This window comes from Hypomesus nipponensis, chromosome 25 (assembly GCF_054491055.1).
Source record: "Hypomesus nipponensis isolate SF chromosome 25, ASM5449105v1, whole genome shotgun sequence".
In the NCBI taxonomy this organism is placed as follows: domain Eukaryota; kingdom Metazoa; phylum Chordata; class Actinopteri; order Osmeriformes; family Osmeridae; genus Hypomesus; species Hypomesus nipponensis.
The window spans coordinates 11,143,078-11,160,626 of NC_140385.1; the positions used below are offsets into that span (position 1 = coordinate 11,143,078).

Sequence of the window (17,549 nt, forward strand, 5' to 3'; positions counted from 1 at the left end):
GACTGGACAAAAATCACAAGCATCGTCTTGGTTCCTTTTCTGATGTTTTATTTGGAGTAGGAAAAATCCAGTCACTGACATATTATTGCAGTGTTGCATAATTACTCAATCACACCTTCTCAAAATGATGTATAGTCATTACTTCTTTAAGGCCAATAGTGTGTTCTTTCAAAAACCGGTGGCTCACATGAGCACAAACTGCCTTTTCCTTTTTGTGACAGACAAACACACGAACACACACATCAGTAACGTCAATGTACAGCATCTCATTTAGCTGTCCCGTGACAGAGGGGACAAGAGCTCAAAGGTCAAACCTGGAGAGACGATTGTCCCAAACCCCCCCCCGCCCCAGAGCTTAAAACTGTTCATCCATAATAGTTCCATAAACATCTTTAATAGCTCTCTACTGTACCAAATTCTGTCCGGTTGCATAGTCTGTTTCGTCCGCCTGTTGAAGGGAACGACAAATCTACAGACTGGGCCAATCAGCAGTCCTAACCTACAGTACAGTCATGACATTATGGGCTGAAGTTTACCCTCCACAGGACCAAATCTGGGCTTTTTTTTTTCCTTGTACACTAACAACAACAGGCACATGGAAGTTTGAAAAGGTTGGACTCTGGTTGTGGTTCTGCTGGTTGGGACTTGAGCAAATGTTCTACATGTACGAGATGTTCAGGACCGTTCTGGAACAAAGAAATGGGTAAGAAGCCATTTGTGCAACGAAAGCACAGACATATGTGCCTTGCAGGAATTACAAAATGTTTTGCTAAGTTGCATTTGACAATCTGCCATATTTTGATTGTAGTAAAGGGGGTAGTTAAAAGCCAGCAGGGAAATAAATTAATTGGTCCAACTGTATTGAGATGAGCACTTTGCTAACAGTCATTCAAATGAATTGAGGGGTAACATAAATAAATAGATAAATAAATAAATAGCAAGAAAAGTTCCTTGTACGTTTCAACATGACAACTGTTCAACCTTCAACCCTCACAGTAGCCAATGTTCCTCTAAGCATCAAGCTAAGTTGCTTTGAAAAACGTGAGATCTCAGAAGTCAAAACAAAAAGTTACAAACAGTTAAATAACAGACGTGACAACCTTCCAACAACAGGCCAACGTTAACATCTTGAGACTCGTCAGGAGAAACAAAACAAAAATCTAACTAGAAGCTATTTTAGCTCAGTAATAAATACAGTGGGAACGAGAACCACCCTTTTGTATTGTTTAAGTTTACGTTGAGTCATTGCCCTACCCTCTATCGCCCTCTATTCTTCACCTGGTGAATAAGTTACATGTGTTTGAATCAGCTAACATTAAAACACCAGTGAAATCCGTAACGAAAAGAATATCAGTAAAAACGATTCACCCCCCACAGTCACAACAGCCAACTCCTTTCAGCTTAAAAATCCAAGGCAATGCTTGGACGATCCTGCTCTCAAATAAAAACGCTGATTTCCTCTTTTAAGAAAATGGCTGTTGACACATGCTGGTATCCTGTGTTGCACCACCACTGTACTTGCTGGGTTGAGTCGGTTCAGAAAAATGTGCCTGCCATGTCGTGGTGTTCCACTGAGGGAGAGGAGAAACAGCCTGGAAAAAGGAGTCCTTCAAAATGCTTCAGAGACACCAGCGGAGGAGAGGTGAGAGTATAGAGATTCAGGCAGAAATCTTCTTGTTTTTCTCTGAGTAATAAAGGAGGGTTGACGGAGAGAGAGAGACAGGTCTGGTCTCCACACGGGGAGGGGGAGGGGGGTGGGGGGAGTAAAGAGAAGAATGGATGAGGAAGGTGAGCAGCAAAAATGTGTTTTCCTTCTTCTCCCTCCTCCCTTTTCAGCCCGCTGCACCTCAGAACTTCTTGGGGCCCCAGGCGGACGTCTGTTTAGGGGCCACGCCGGCCCCAAAGGTGGGGAAGTCCTCAGCACTGCTCATATCAGGAGCCTGAAACACCACACAGCACGGACACTTCAAAACCGGTAAGAATATCAACAGACAAATGAAGGGGATTGACTGATTAAGAAGGGAAAACAGACAGACAGAGAAAGAGAGAGAGGCAGAGACAGAGAGACACAGACAGAGAGAAAGACAGAGACAGAGAGACACAGACAGAGAGAGAGAGGCAGAGACAGCCCCTTCCTCCCACCTTGCTGCCAGGAACATTCCAGGGGGCGTCCCGCACCACGAAGCCTTTGGCCGGCCCCCCGCCGTTGTCATCCGCACCGCCGCCCCCCGCCCCGCCGTAGCGAGACGGCGGCTTCATGTAGGCGGCCAGGGTCTCTGTCTCCGTCACACTCAGCATCTGGGAGTTGGGGGAAGGAGCATGAGGATGAGGACAAACAGAGAAACGGATCCTTCCTTTCCTTCCTTCCTTTCCTTCCTTCCTTCCTTTCTTTCTTTCTTTCTTTCAGGAGGCTGGGCTACTCACGTATTCCTCCTCCAGGTTCAGCAGGTGGTCTACGGCGTTGTCCACCGTCTCTGGCAGGCCTGTGACCGTCACTTTGTCCGGCTCATCCGAACCCGGCTGGGGGAAACGAATATCTACCTACACACGAGAAGAGACGAGAGGTCAGGGTCGGGGTCGCTTTCGAGAGAGCAAGGGACATACACACGCACACACATACACCACACACACACACACAGCTACCTTGAACTCCTCCATGAGCTTGCGGACGGCCTTGCCGCGGGCCCCGATGATGCGCGCGTGTGTGCGGGGGTCCAGCCGCACGTCCTGGCTCACCATCTCCTGCAGCTCCGCCACCAGCTGCTGGATGGAGGCGCGCGCCTCCTCGGCGTTGCGCTCGTACCCCGAGATCACGATCACGTCCTGGGGGGGGGGGGGGGGTCGCATGACGACGCGTGTCAAAAAGACACGATCGTTTTTGACGACAACACATGCTCACGCGGGCAGACGCACACCTGTTGTTCGTCCCCTTTGTCGGGGAACTGGATGTTGACGTCGTGGTCTTTACGGATCTGGGAGATGACGGCTCCTTTGCGGCCGATGATCTTGGGGTGGAATTTGGGATCTACCGAGATGATCACCTTGAAGCTCCTCAGAGCCTGCAGGGCACGAACAGTGAGGAGGTTAGAGAGAGTTTGCGGACGAGTTCGATGCTAACGTCAGCGTGTGTTTGTGAACATTCGCGAGTGGGTTTATTTGTGTGTGCGTGAGTGACTGTGTGTGTGTGAGTGACTGTGTGTGTTAGTGACTGTGTGTTTGTGAGTGACTGTTTGTGAGTGACTGTGTGTGTGTGTGTGTTAGTGACTGTGTTTGTGAGTGACTGTGTGTGTGTGTGTGTTAGTGACTGTGTGTTTGTGAGTGACTGTGTGTGTGTGAGTGACTGGGTGTGTGTGTGTGTGTTAGTTACTGTGTGTGTGTGTGTGTGTGTAGCTACCCTGTCCTCCTGCTCAGCCTGCAGCTCCTTCACCCTCTCCAGCAGGCCCAGCCTGGCTCTCTCCACGTTGGCGTCCTGCCCCGTCACCTTGATCACATCCCACTGCTGCTCGGGCTGGGGCACCCATATGTTCACCTGCCCACACACACACACACACACACACAGTTGGCCATTTCATATGATCCCCAGTGACGATGCAGCTCCACTTGGGGCCTGCCTCCTGCAGTGTGACCAGAGGGGGGCGCCGTTGCTTCTCACCTCGTACTCCTCCATCATCTTGCGGATGCCGATGCCCTTCTGGCCGATGATGTAGCGGTGGAGGTCGTACGACACCTCCACGTCCACTGTGACCGGGACCAGGGCCTGGAGAGGGGAGAGGTGGAAAACAACAATGACATACAGGTACCGCGAGGTGAAGAATATAGTCATGGAGAGAATATCAGTTTGACAGATAAGAAGGGAAATAGTGAGACGATGACAAAAAGGGGAGTACCATCAGGGCTGCCCTGGCCAGATCACACTTCTCCACCCTCCCAGAGATGACGATGATGTCACACTTGCGGGGGACAAACTCCCCCTCCGGGCTGGCGTCGCCGTTCTCCTGGGGCGGGGGCTCCTGACCTAGGACGGCACCGTGGCAACCGCAGCAGAGGTCAACGTCTTAAACCTGCGATAGGTGACTCCCTGTACAAACAAGTCTCATGCGAAAAACAGCGCCCTCCAGTCCCTCGTCGGGACCTTCCTCCAGCTCGAGTTGGAGTGACAGTGGTTTCACAAAATAAACGAAGGAGGAAGGACTGATTGGCTGGAACAGGATTACTGGAACATCATTGGCTAGAAAGTAGCGGGCTGCACCAAAATGATAAATTGACGGTCCACTGGCACTGAGCTGTCTGTGTTGCTTCTGTAAACAACTCTGATCACCTCATTATCTTACACAACATGTTTACAGGGGACAAAACCAGATTGTTATTGTTATTTTTTTACAGAAAAAAATCATACTTATAAAGCTGCTGTGGTGTAGTTTCAAAGTGTCCGTTTCTCTTATTCGAAATGCATACATGAGAATTTAAAAAAGAAAGAAAGGGAAAATAAAGGAGAGAGACAGCAGGAGGAAGCTGGTGCAGTGTTGAGGTCTGACCTGTGCTGTCATCCCTCTCTGGGAACTTGATCTGGACCTCGTGGTCCCTGGTGATCTGCTGGATCCGGCAGCCTTTAGGACCCATGAGGGCCCTGTGGTACCTCTGGGGCACTGCTACATCCACACTCACCTGGGCCTCCTGGTGGGGGGGGGGGGGGGGCACAGAGGGTGTGGGGGAAGGGAAGAGAGGAAAGGAAGGAGGAGAAAGAAGGAAAAAGATGGAAAGTGAGAGATCGACACCGTGTAGACCAGGGTTTTCAGTCGTTTGCTACTGCGAACTACTACTACTACTGCGACCTGTTTTCTTTTGTATGCCAGTCATCCATAAACCCCCCAAGGAGAGGTGTTTTGTAAAAGAGAGCAGGACCCTGAATCATTATTGTGATTGGACAGCAAAAATAAATCATTAGATAGTTATGGCCATTAACGATTCGAAATGCGACATTTGAAAATACGATTCGACAATAGAGGTCACTGTTGCCCAAATATCACAGAGCCTTTTGTGAAATGCACTTACGGGCTGCGGCAATGGGCAATATATCCTTATTAGATAGAAAGTCACACAACGTCCTATAGAATGCTTTGTTACCCCTGGGAAAACCCTGGTGTACACAGTCAGCCAAAACAGCACCTTGCATTCATCTGTTAGTTCTCCTCCCTCCCTCCCTCCCTCCCTCCCTCCCTCCCTCCCTCCCTCCCTCCCTCCCTCCCTCCCTCCCTCCCTCCCTCCCTCCCTCCCTCCCTCCCTCCCTCCCTCCCTCCCTCCCTCCCTCCCTCCCTCCCTCCCTCCCTCCCTCCCTCCCTCCCTCATTACACTCAGTCAACATAGGCCTTGTCTGGTTTTTCTGCTGACTTGATGGTCTGAAATGTGTCTTTTTAAATCATTTTTTAAATAAATGATTGAATTCCTTGTCTGTCTGTTCTCCCTCCCTCCCTCTCTCAATCTCCCTCCCCCCTTTCCCTACCTCTTTTCCTACTCTCTCTCTCTCTCTCTCTCCCTCTCACACACACACACACCTCTCTCCGCCCTCACCAGGTCCTCTATGATCTCCTGGATGCGTCTCTTGGCCGCCTCCACACAGTCCTTGGCCCCCTTCAGGGTGACGCGCTCGCTGTGCGTGCCGGTGCGGGGGAAGCTGACGGCCACGCCGCCGTACTCCTCGGCCAGCTCCCGCAGCACCTGGCCCCGCCTGCACACAAAGTGACGGTGGTGACGCGCCTCCACCACCATGCTGTCCTCCACCACGTCATCCTGGGGGGGGGGTGAGTATTGACAGGGAACACAGTCATTTAATATTATGAGGTGTTCCTGACCTTTTTCTACAAAGCGTTTACAAAATGGCGGGTTGTTGTGGTTTTCGATGCCATAAGTGCGTCAGCGTTAAACTTTGAAGGATTCAAACATGAGTGTTCTATCAACAGAGGAAGCGTCCTGGGGGAACTGGGTTAAAGGCAAAAATACCTGTATTATAAATGGTATTAAAGCTAATAATGAACGGATTATATTTAGTGGGTTATCATTTATCTAAAAGCAGATGCCTACGATTTGTTTTTAGCTCGTTAAGTTCCACAGACAGTCACAGATGATGACTTGGGCTGGTCTGTACCAGGTTTTGGACCAGCGTCTCCAGTTCCTTCTGGGCGAGTCGCACGGCCTCCTCGCGCCCCACGATGGTGATGAGCTCCTGCTCCGAGTCGTCCGGCGAGGGGAAGATGATGCGGGCGCCCGTGCGGTCCCGCACCCGCCGGATGTTGGCCCCGCCCCGCCCAATCAGGAACTTGTGGTACTCGGGCTTGGCCAGCAGCTCTGTGGTGAAGTTGTTGACTTGCTGAAGAGGTTTAAAGAAGACAGGGAGAGAGAACGGAGGGGGGGGGGGGGGTGAGATAGGGTGGTGTGTAGGAAATGGAAAAGGAAGAATGAAGCTCTTTCTCTCTCTCTAAGGCTGCAATCAGACTGCAGGTGAAACGTTGCCCAAATCTGATTTTTGTTTTGCACTCCACTATAAATAATAACAACAAAAAATGTATGGGACCCATTCCACAGGCAGGCAAAATAATGTGAACAGCCCAAGACATCGGATCTGAGCAATAAATGCAAACTTAGCATGCAGGGTGAATGTAGTCTGTCTATTTCACAGAGTCAACTCCTCAGAAAAATCCTTCACCACTCTCTCTTTCCAGATTGTTCCTCTTTATATTCAATGTCTTGGACCCACTCCCTCATTTCTTTCTTCCCATTTCTCACATCCCACCGTCTCCTCATGTGGCAGCTTCAGTCATCCCTCTCAACTCCTTCTCTTCTCCTCTCCCTCTTCATCTCCCTCTCCTCCTCTCCTCTCCTCCCTCTCCCTCTACCTCTCCTCCTCTCACCCTCACCCTCACCTTCTCCTCAGCCAGCTGGAGCAGCTGTCTCTTTGCTCGCTCCACCTCCCCGGCGGGCCCCCGGATAGTGACCCTGTCGGAGCCGGAGCCCTCAAAGGGGAAGTGGATGTGGACCCCCCCGCACTCCTCCATGACGGAGCGCACCAGGCAGCCCTTGGAGCCAATCAGAGAGTTGTGGAGCTTGGCGGGAATGGTCACCTCCATCTCTTTGATGTTGGCCTGGAGGGAGGGAGGGAGGGAGGGGGGGGGGGGGGGAGGGAGGGAGGGAGGGAGGGAGGGAGGGAGGGAGGGAGGGAGGGAGGGAGGGAGGGAGGGAGGGAGGGAGGGAGGGAGGGAAGGGCAGAGGCAGAGGCAGAGGCAGAGGCAGAGGCAGAGGCAGAGGCAGAGGCAGAGGCAGAGGCAGAGGCAGAGGCAGAGGCAGAGAGGGAAAGGGGGATAATCATCAAGACATATGTACATCCAGAAAAAAAAAGAAAACAAGCAATCAACTTCCTGCTCACCAGTTCTCTTTGGATGGCCAGGATCCTGTCCCTGGCTGCCTCACAGTGGACCTTCCTGCCTGTGATGACGATCATCTCAGAGTTACTGTTCTCTGTGGGAAGGTCGATCTTGGTGTTGGTCTCCTCGCGGATCTGGAGAACGTGCACACACACACACACACTCATGAAGTGGTGGGACCTCCAAATGTGACATTGTCCCTTCTGAAACTTCCTGTTTGAAACGGACCTTTTTGATGTTGGTGCCTCCTTTGCCGATTATGTTTTTGTGGAACTGTTTGAAGATGGGCACCGAGAGGGAGTAGCTGTTCTCTATCTGCAGAGAGAGAGACAGCGAAAGACAGAGAGAGAGAGAGAGAGAGACCACAGAGATTTAACAAGGCCACAAGCTCACTATCATCATAGGGTTGGTGGGTTTAAGACCGGGGGATCTCGTTACCAGGTCGGCGATGAGCTTCTGGAGAAACTTGGTGCATTTCTCCACCTCGTTCTTGGGCCCTCGAAGCTGCACAATGTCGCTCTTCTGGGCCGGGTCGGGGAAGTTGATGATGACCTGAGGGTGACATAGGCGTTCCTGACACGTCAGGCTTTGACCCTTTAACCTTTTCTGTTACGCAGACGAGCCAGGTGCCTATGGGATTGGTCAGAATGGCGGGAGGCGGAGAGTCTACCTCAGGGAACTTGTCTCGAACTTCCTTGATCTTCTCCCCCTTCTGGCCGATGATGGTGCGGTGGAACTTCTGCTCCACGATCAGATCTTTGGTGCGCTCGTTTTCCTGGTGAGAAGGAGAGATGCACCAGGTGAATCGTGCATTCTTTTTCAGGGCATCATGTAAGTATAATTGTTCCAGATAGTCTTCGAATGCAAATCATCGGATCTAGAATATTCCAGCCAAATGGCTGCCCTCACCATCCTCTGAACCATCTCGATCAGCTCCCTGCGGGCCAGCTGCACCCCCTTGGGGTCCCCCTCGATGCGGACCAGCCCGCTCCTGTCAGTGTCCTGGGGGATTCGAACCGACACCTTGTACTGCTCCTTGATCCGGTTTACTGAGGTGAGGAGAGAGGGAGGAGACAACACGAGGAGGAGAAGAAAGTGGAGAAGAAGGGACACCAAGGTCGGATGGTCGTTTGTTGCGACAAAGGCAGAGCTGAAGGACTGTGTGTGTGTGTGTGTGTGTGTGAGTACACACTCACTATTTGACCCGTTCTTCCCAATCAGGTGTCTATGGAAGCGCTGTTCGATGTTTACCTCAGTGTAGTCCATCCTCACCATCTGGAACCAGAAAGTACTCTCATACAGGAGCAGTTCCCATGACGACCAGAAAACATTCTTAGATACTTCCAACTGCAGCTCAGGTATTGACTTCAAGGAAGCCATCACTTTTTTTAAATATTTAATAAATGAATACATGAATATATGCATCTCATTGTTTGTTGTATGTTGCTCATGCAGGGTCCCTTTAATACATTCTTTGGTTTTGGTTGAAGAACTGATTTGGTTGAAGAACTAAAAAACACAATATTACAGTTAAAATCCCTTCTGATTCTGAATAATATTAGTTATATTAGTCCTTTGGATTAGCAGTTTGCATCGTTAATGCAGTGCATGTTGGTGCTTGTGAGATCAACGGGAACATTGCTTAGTGCAGCTCAACATGGTAGCAACCGCGTTTATATATTTGTTTCTTGTGAATCGCACATCGAAACAGCTCCGCAGACGAGACTGCACGTCCTTGGGCACCGAACAATACACCTGTTACATTTCAACTTCAACCACTGCCAAGTTCTCTAGATCGTCACGCCCTTGACACACACCAAGGGACAAATCATTTCTGCCTTTACGGTTCGATTTACCCCGGTCATTTTGGTTGAACAACCTAGTATTAATATAATTCGAGGTTTTAAGTTGGAAGTGAGCATTTTTCTCTCCAAATAGAGCCTGCAGGTTGATGCAAACAGTTTCCAGGCAACATGTTAAGCCAAGAGAACATTTAATCTTCAATGTTTCTTAGGTAACAGTTATTTGCTATAAGGAAATTGCAATTTTGAGAAGCATACTGATAGTCATTAGTTGTCAGTATGCTTGGAACAGTTTTCCAACAGTATTCCAACAAACACTGAGAAAAATACGGGGGTTAGAGCTTATTATAATGTTAGTCTAAAAGTAGACTTAAATCTCCCCCGTACTCTTTTTGTTATTCTGCTTTAGAGCTTTAAAACAACTGAAACTACAGATTCTGTAACGCAGCTTTATTTAGGGGGGGGGATGTTGTAGTTGTTGTTACTGAGGCATGGGCAGCTTGCTGTGCTACAGGGTGTCAATACAGGTTCTACTGACCAGGTCGTTGATGATGTCCTGGATCTGGGTCTGGGCCTGCTCCACCTCCTCTGTAGGCCCTTCCAGACTGATCCTCTCCTCGCCGTCCGTAAACTCAATATGAACCTACACACACACACACACACACACACACACAAACACACACATACACAGGTTCAGAGGTCAGGTCAAACGACTTAGTCACCTCCCTTAATCTCCTCCATATGGCAGCCAAGGGAAGGGTTTTCCGTGTTGGTCAGGTAAGAGAGGACGTTTTTAAGTTCTTCAGTGCATGGAAGCTTTCTATGTGAAATTCAATAGGTAAATAATCAACCTATCCTCGCCCAATCATCTCCCTCCCACGCCGCATATTTCATCTCCCTCGTGTCTCCTCCTCGTCTTAGCCTCCGCGAGCCGCCCCTCTCTGCCTTCCCTTTCCCCACCTCCGTTTTCGCCTCCCTTTCAACTGGGGCTCTTGCGTCCCCTCCTTGCCCTCCCTCACCCTGGGTAGCTGCTGCGTGATGCGTCCGATGTTCTGTCCTTTCTTGCCGATGATGAAGCGATGGAGCCACGCGGGGGCGGTCACCTCCACCACCATCACGCTCTTGGCCTGCAGATCCCAGGGGGAGAGAGAGAGAGAGAGAGAGAGAGGGGGAAAGAGCAGTGACCATCGTGACCCGAAGAAAGGAAAGGCCACAAATGGGGGGGGGGGGGAAAGAGGAGAGAATAAACCAAAGAAAGGAAAGGCTGTCTGGCCCGCGTCGTCTTGAGGCCCGCACATACGGCGGCACATGAATCATCAGGCTAACGGTCCTGCAGGCGTTTCAGACTTGGGGTCTAACGATGCACACGTTCGAGTCGTTCAGTGCGAGGCTTTTCGGTTTCGTACCCACGCAAGCCGAACGATGCATTGGACTAATCCCGTTACGTTGGGAAAATGAAAGCTTCAATTGTGTGAAATACAATGTTCTCATCTCTGCGCTTAACAAGACAGAGTAAACGACTTTAAAAGGCAAAGTGGTGTCTGCCTCTCCCATCCCTGAAGAAAAACACTCAAACCATGACAGGCTGGGAGGCACGTCTACGCTAAGCTAGCTCAATGCAATTATGACCAACTGTTTCAGTTATACATGCTGCTAAGACGATACCTCAGAAGATGGCTCAGATATAGCTCCATCACTGTTCAAAGTCAAAAATAAAAAGTAAATATAAAGCTGATAATAAAGATGATCAACATTCAAGGACATTTCTCTGGCATTCATTCTTTTTTTCAAAAAGTACCGCACCAGGACACCTCTATATCGAACCAAACCGTCGATTTCATGAACCGTTACACCTTTATGGCAGACAGTCAATAACAGGGTCAGGCTTAACTATCCAATCATTAGCTCATTGATCATTTCTACACGGTTCTCTCTCGCAGCCTCGCACGATCCCCCTCTCTCACCTTGGCATAGACTTGCGTCAGGGCGGGGCCAAGCTTGTCAGGCTCCCCCCTCAGGATGATGGTCTCAGAGCCAGAGTCCAGGGGAGGCATCTCCACTGAGACGCCCGTGGCCTCCATGATCTCATGCAGGGTGTTGCCCTTGGGCCCCACGATGTACTTGTGCTGCGACTTCTTCACCTCCACTGAGATGGTGGTGGTTTTCCTCTTCTGCGGGCGGGGCGGGGCGGGGGGTGAGGGAGAGAGGTACGGGGGGAGGAAGGAGAAAGAGCAAGAGAGAGAGAGAAACAGCGAGATAGTGAGAGCGAGCGAGCGAGAGCGAGAGAGCGAGAGAAAGGACCGAACAGTAAGAAGAGGAGGGGAAAGACCAAAAAGGCAAAACAGAGTTGGAGAGAGAGAGAGAGAGAGAGAGAGAGAGAGAGAGGGTGGCAGGGATGGAGAGAACAAAACAGCAGAAAAAGGAACAGCGAGGACAAAACACAAGTTAGCCACAGAGAGCCACATATACATATACAACATATACAACGACATATACAAGAGGAGTAGAAGAGACGTGGCAAGGAGGGGGAGTGATTGAGGGAGGGAGGAGGAAGGAGGCGGAGGGCGAGCGATGGCAAGAGATTGCGAAAGGACAGTGCGGACAAGAGGAGGGAACGGGGAGGAGATGAGTCTTCTGTCTCCAATCTGAGCACCAAATATCATTAGAATTCCCATCCTGTTCTCGGCTCAAATCCAATTTTCTCATTATCTCTGCCCGGCTCAGTAATCAACACTACCACCCCCCTGTCCTATAGGAGCATCAAAACATTACCTCTGTGTTCTATCAATCCATCCCTCTTTCCAAGACCATGCCCTTTTCATGGCTTACATAGTCTGTGTACAAACACACAGGGATGTACAAACACACACAAGTTTGTTTTGCTATCCGAGTGGGGCCCGACCATTCACTTCCATTCAAAATTGTGTTGCCTCTAACCACTGAGCACTAACCTTAACCCTTAACGTAATTTGATCCCTAACACTATCTCTGAAACTCCAAAACAAGGTCAAGTTTTTCATGTTTCCCTATCATTGTGAGGACATGTGTTGCCCAGAATGGAAGTCAAACAAGACCACTTCATGAAAAAAATCCCTACAGTAAAAAATTTAAAAAAACAAACACCCACCTTGTCATCGTAGATGGCACGGATGCGGGCGATGGCGAGAGCCACGGCCTCCTTCTCTCCGGTGATGACTATCTCGTCCTTGTGCAGACTGGGTGGAGGGATGCTGATCCGGGCACCGGTCTCCTGGCTCAGCTCCTGCACCAGGCGGTTGTGGGCGCCGGCGATGAAGGGGTGGAAGGCCTTCTCCAGGGAGAGACGCTCCACCGCTCGTTTGTCCTGGGGGGGGGGGGCACAGGTTTGTCGAACAGAGGTTTGGTCGCAGTAGGCGATTATCGTGCGATAGATCGCCACACGATAGCAAACCCTCCCGGGGGAAGCGTTGCATGCACGGAACTGTCCATCTCGTGATGTTTCGATGTTACCAGTATCCCTTGCCGTCGACAACAATAGCGACCACCAATGGTTCTAACCTGCTCAGCTGAGATGAGCAGGATCTCGTGGCGGGCCTTCTCAATGCCCTCCTTGGTGCCCGTGATGCGGATGTTGGTGCTGACGTCGTCCGGCCGCGGGATGGCGATCTTGGTGGCGGTCCTCAGCTCCAGCTCCTGCAGCTTCTCGCCGTTCTTGCCGACGACGAAGCGGTGATGCTCCTTGGGGATGGCCACCGACGCAGAAGCCTGCAAACGAGAAAACCCAACGACTCCGAAGTGAGAACTATACTTCGAGTTCCCCGACAGAAGACCGTACAAGGCCTACACAGGAAAAGATACCCCACGTGACAACTGTGGTGGTACACACACACACAAATCAGCAGAGTAGATTGTGCTTCAGCTTCACTTTTAGTGCTGAGTTCAGTAAACAGGATCCTAGATTGGTGTGTGTGTGTGAGAGGAGGGAAAGGACATCCAGAACATGCATTTTCTGCTCAAACACCAGACTGCGAATCTTGTGATTTGACCGGCATTCTCAGAAGAAAACACTCGAGAGGTGCAATCATCGCTTGCTCCACTTTTCACAAGCAGTCTTTAAAACTATATTTATTGAAATGAAAAAGAGGTTCACATTGGTCAGAGAGGGGGGGGGGGGGGAAGGGGGGTTGAGCCAGTTGCACACTGCGCTGTCATTTATGCTAGTCCTGAGCTGAACCAACAGCCAGGCCCCCCCACCTGTGTCTGTAGCCGTGCCACAATTTCCTTGCGGGCCTTCATGACCGAGTCCAGTTTTCCGGTCACCATGATGGAGAGCCCCTGGTCCTTGGACAGAGACAGCTCGATGTGAGCCCCGGTCCTCTGCATGATGTCCAGACACACCTTGGCCTCCTCGCCCTCCCCAAACTGGCTGTTATCCTTGTAGCGCCGCTCCTCCAGGGGCACGTGGAACACCTGCATGAGGGCCAGGAGGTGATCAAAGGAAGGTTTATGGACGGTAAATTCCAGAAGGGGTTTCATACCGATGTGAGTGAATGAATTTGTCGTGTGTGTGTGTGTGTGACCTGGGTGATGACTGAGGCTTTGATGGGCCTGATCTTGCTGCTCCAGGCTCCTGCCGGCTCCCCAGCCTTGTCCCCAGGGGCCCCTTTCTCTGGCAGGGGAGGGAAGGCCTCCAGGTAGGTGGGGATGTAGGCTTCATCCTCTGGTACACCCCCTAGGGAGGGAGGGAGGGAGGGAGGGAGGGAGGGAGGGAGGGAGGGAGGGAGGGAGGGAGGGAGGGAGGGAGGGAGGGAGGGAGGGAGGGAGGGAGGGAGGGAGGGAGGGAGGGAGGGAGGGAGGGAGGGAGGGAGGGAGGGAGGGAGGGAGGGAGGGAGGGAGGGAGGGAGGGAGGGAGGGAGGGAGGGAGGGAGGGAGGGAGGGAGGGAGGGAGGGAGGGAGGGAGGGAGGGAGGGAGGGAGGGAGGGAGGGAGGGAGGGAGGGAGGGAGGAGAATATAAGATGGGCTAAATCAGCAAACGATTTTGTGAAATGCCCTTCTAGGCGGTAGATGAGGCCTCCGCCATTTGAACCCCTTCCTAGTGAAGCACCCAGATAGCCCCACTGGTGCCCTTACCGGTCATATCCTGGTCCTTGAGCCCGCTGCGGTGCTCAGCGAAGCTCTCCGGAGTCAACACAGCCACTGAGCTCATGGTAGAAGAGTTATTCCGCTATTCCACTAATTACAGATGGGGGAAAAAGAGGGATTTCAACCTTTAAAAACTAGATTAGTTCATATCTTAAGCATACCCTAAGAGTTGATCTCCTAAATGAGCAAGACTAGGCCAAAAACAACTAAATACAAATCTGAATCAATCCTAGGCGAACAAAATATATGACAAATTAGTACATTGGGATGTATGGCAGAGCAATCCTTCGTGTGTTCTGTAGTTTTTTTTCCAGAGGATCTCTGGGGCCTGTAGTCCCAGCAGTGACCACACTACTTATGGGGAGTCCCCTGTGGCCCTTCTGCACCTGCATGGCCCAATTAACACTTCACACTACACTACTAAAGAAATCAAATAGCTAAAGCCTAATATAGAGCAGTTACTGTAGCTGAAACACTATCAAAATCTTTCCTAGTAACTCGATACCAACCGTGTAACAAGTATGTACGTATCCATACACTGTTCGCTCACTCCAAACATTTCAAGTACACTTTTCAAAACCTTTAAAACAAAGAGACACTCTGGTCTGATGGATAACTACAACTTTAATTGGTATTGGAAAGAGCTGGTGAGGTACTCAACAAGTTACTATACATTGTCAATTTATAAAGAACTATGAAAAATATCAGGCCGATGACAAACCAATGAGCTAACCTCTTTAGTCTATCTGGACCTCACAGATGCTTACCTGCAAAAGGTCGTTTACCAGAGAGTCCGTCCCGTTGAAGGCTACCGTAATCGCTTCAGTGTTAGTATGTCGGTATGGTCCTGGAGGCAGCAGGAGGAGGAAAACATCTCAAACAAAATAGAAACACTCGCAAAGCAAAGGCTTCTGTACACTGATGAAGATTGGTCTAGGGAAAGGGGGAGAAACATGAACCCACTAGACACACACAAGAGTACAGGCTACCTCACCCCCCCCCCCCTATCTTTTACACAAATCCTACAAAAACAAGCACCCAGCTTTTAAACCCCCTGTGGATGTGCTCAGCCCCAGGCTTCGGTGAGTAGGGTTAGGAGGGAAGACAGCGGTAAATAGCAGCCAGGCACTATGGATAGCCTCTGCTAACCTGCTCTGGGGACGGGAGGGACTAATTGGCACCTCTGCCTGCAGAGCGCAAGGCACACACTCCCTATGGTCGGCAATGCCCATGGCTGCAGCCCTCCACACAGACACGCACTGCATGCAACGCATGAACAAGAGATATGCATGAATAAACAGACTGCATACACAGCTTTTAAAACATGAATAACCTCAAGCATGCAACATGAAGGCGTAACACAAACACCGTCGTCGACAGGAGAAATACTAGGATGTACGTGGCCAGCAACCAATTCTATACAATTCCATCACAGAACACAAACACACCAGTCACCCCTCGTTGGACCACACACGAGTTCAGAAATGTTATGAGAACGGAAGCTATCATTAATTGAGTTCAGCTCATTGTTTGAATAGGATGAAGTCAAGCTAAATAGTAAACACGCATGCTAAAAGACCCTAGCCTATATTATTCCGTGCCTATCGTTTCGGATATTGGCAACTGCACTTGACAATAATAATATGGGTAGCAAAGAGCTTGCAGACTGGGTGGAAAGGTGGGTTGGGTTATTTGTTTACGTCAGCTTGCTCGTAGCAGGTTGCGATGCGGCCCAACACAACACAGCCTAACTCAACTGGGTCCACAAAGCATACCACAAGATTAACAACCTTGTTAGCTAGCAAGCTACACTGTTGACGTTGTTAAGACCGCGCTATTAAGTCACCCATGGGTCAGTGATCAGTGATGGGCTACCCATCTTTGCAGCAAAATTCTACGCTAGGTGTGTATGAATAGCTATAGTCAGACATAGCTGAGAAGACCACCAAACAATAAAAACATTTCCATTCCATGCATCTGCACAACACAACAGTGGCTAAACCTAAGCCGCGGTTAATACTGTTGATCTAGCTATGTACAGTATGGCCAGCTACTACATCATTTGGGTGCGGATTGGTAAAACTAGTAGCTAAATGTAGTTATATTGCTAAGAAACGTCTGCAGTTACTTGACTTGCTGATTATGATGGCTAGAGCGGTCAGGTATTGAGGTAACGGTACATCATCCTATCCTGGCTGAGCAAGCTAACGCCGGATGGCTAGATCATGTTCGGCAGTCGCAAGCCAGCTATGTTGACATTTACAGTAATACAAAATAAAATAATAATAACGGTATGCAAGATCCCCGTGACATGGTATGGTTGTCTTCGTTATGCATACACAGCAACGTTCAAGGTTTCATAGAAATTCAGATCCTACCTTTCAAGAGGGAAGTGAATAACTGCAATTTGACAGGTGTCGGTGTCGGCGCACACGCTCCCTCTCTTCATTCACCAGTGATCGCCATTGGTCTAGCGGAGGGCTTCCACCATCCAACACAGCCTACAGAGGATGAAAAGCCGCAGTATCTTTGCGCATGAGGAACATCCCAGTTAAATAGGACTATACCCTAATGCCATTTCCTGAGTAATTACTCAGTACTAAAATGTGAATTGTAACGCGTAAATATGTGACGTACGGTCTTTAATAATTAAGTCATGAAATTGTGTGAATGGGGTTTGTTATTAAAATTCCAAATGCAGATGAGCTTTTGCCTGCAACTTTTCAGATTGACGGGTCTACTTCTCATTCATAATAAACATGCACTGCAAGATGTATCAGATACGTAGAATATTGATTAAATAAATGCATCCATATTGTGCATATGTTTAATATTAGAAATACCAATTCCACCGAATAGTGCAGAAGAAATACGTGTGATTAATGCAAAATAATGTGATGGACATCTTACCTAAGAGTAGCCTATCGTTTTCTCCCGCAACACAACCGGCATGATCATTCCAAAACCCAACACTAGATGGAAGTACTTGACAAGAAACATGGAAATGGCATCAGGTGCAGGTTTGTCACATGTCAAATCCACTGTGGCCATTACATTGAAACCTGTGCTTTATTTTACGTTTCGCCGGCGGATTGGCCTGGTTTAAGTGTTCTGCCTACATGGCAAACTGACAATGCAAAACCGGAGAATAAACGGCTCCTGCTAATTATTTGGCTTGAATTCATGTCATGTTCATATAGAGAAAATCAAT

The 17,549-nt window shown here is 49.7% G+C and overlaps 1 protein-coding gene across 2 annotated transcripts; it reads right to left on the minus strand.

Moving 5' to 3' along the window:
- Positions 1–40: 40 nt before the first annotated feature.
- hdlbpb (high density lipoprotein binding protein b) lies at positions 41–16,844 on the minus strand. 2 transcript variants are annotated; one of them, XM_084690999.1, is made up of 28 exons: positions 16,717–16,844; positions 15,106–15,185; positions 14,327–14,428; positions 13,777–13,928; positions 13,451–13,666; positions 12,755–12,961; positions 12,345–12,560; positions 11,182–11,388; positions 10,237–10,344; positions 9,756–9,860; positions 8,612–8,690; positions 8,325–8,464; positions 8,086–8,190; positions 7,854–7,967; positions 7,644–7,730; positions 7,418–7,549; positions 6,918–7,136; positions 6,143–6,364; positions 5,569–5,787; positions 4,536–4,674; positions 3,888–4,015; positions 3,653–3,757; positions 3,395–3,529; positions 2,916–3,059; positions 2,644–2,823; positions 2,425–2,541; positions 2,143–2,298; positions 41–1,940 (listed from the first exon to the last, which is right to left on the minus strand). In XM_084690999.1, exons 3-28 carry the CDS (start codon positions 14,400–14,402, stop codon positions 1,848–1,850), a joined length of 3,801 nt encoding a protein of 1,266 aa, XP_084547125.1. In that variant the 5' UTR covers positions 14,403–14,428; positions 15,106–15,185; positions 16,717–16,844; the 3' UTR covers positions 41–1,847. The 2 variants fall into 2 exon arrangements, with proteins under 2 accessions (XP_084547125.1, XP_084547126.1); XM_084691000.1 differs by lacking the exon at positions 16,717–16,844 and adding an exon at positions 15,488–15,554.
- Positions 16,845–17,549: the final 705 nt, after the last annotated feature.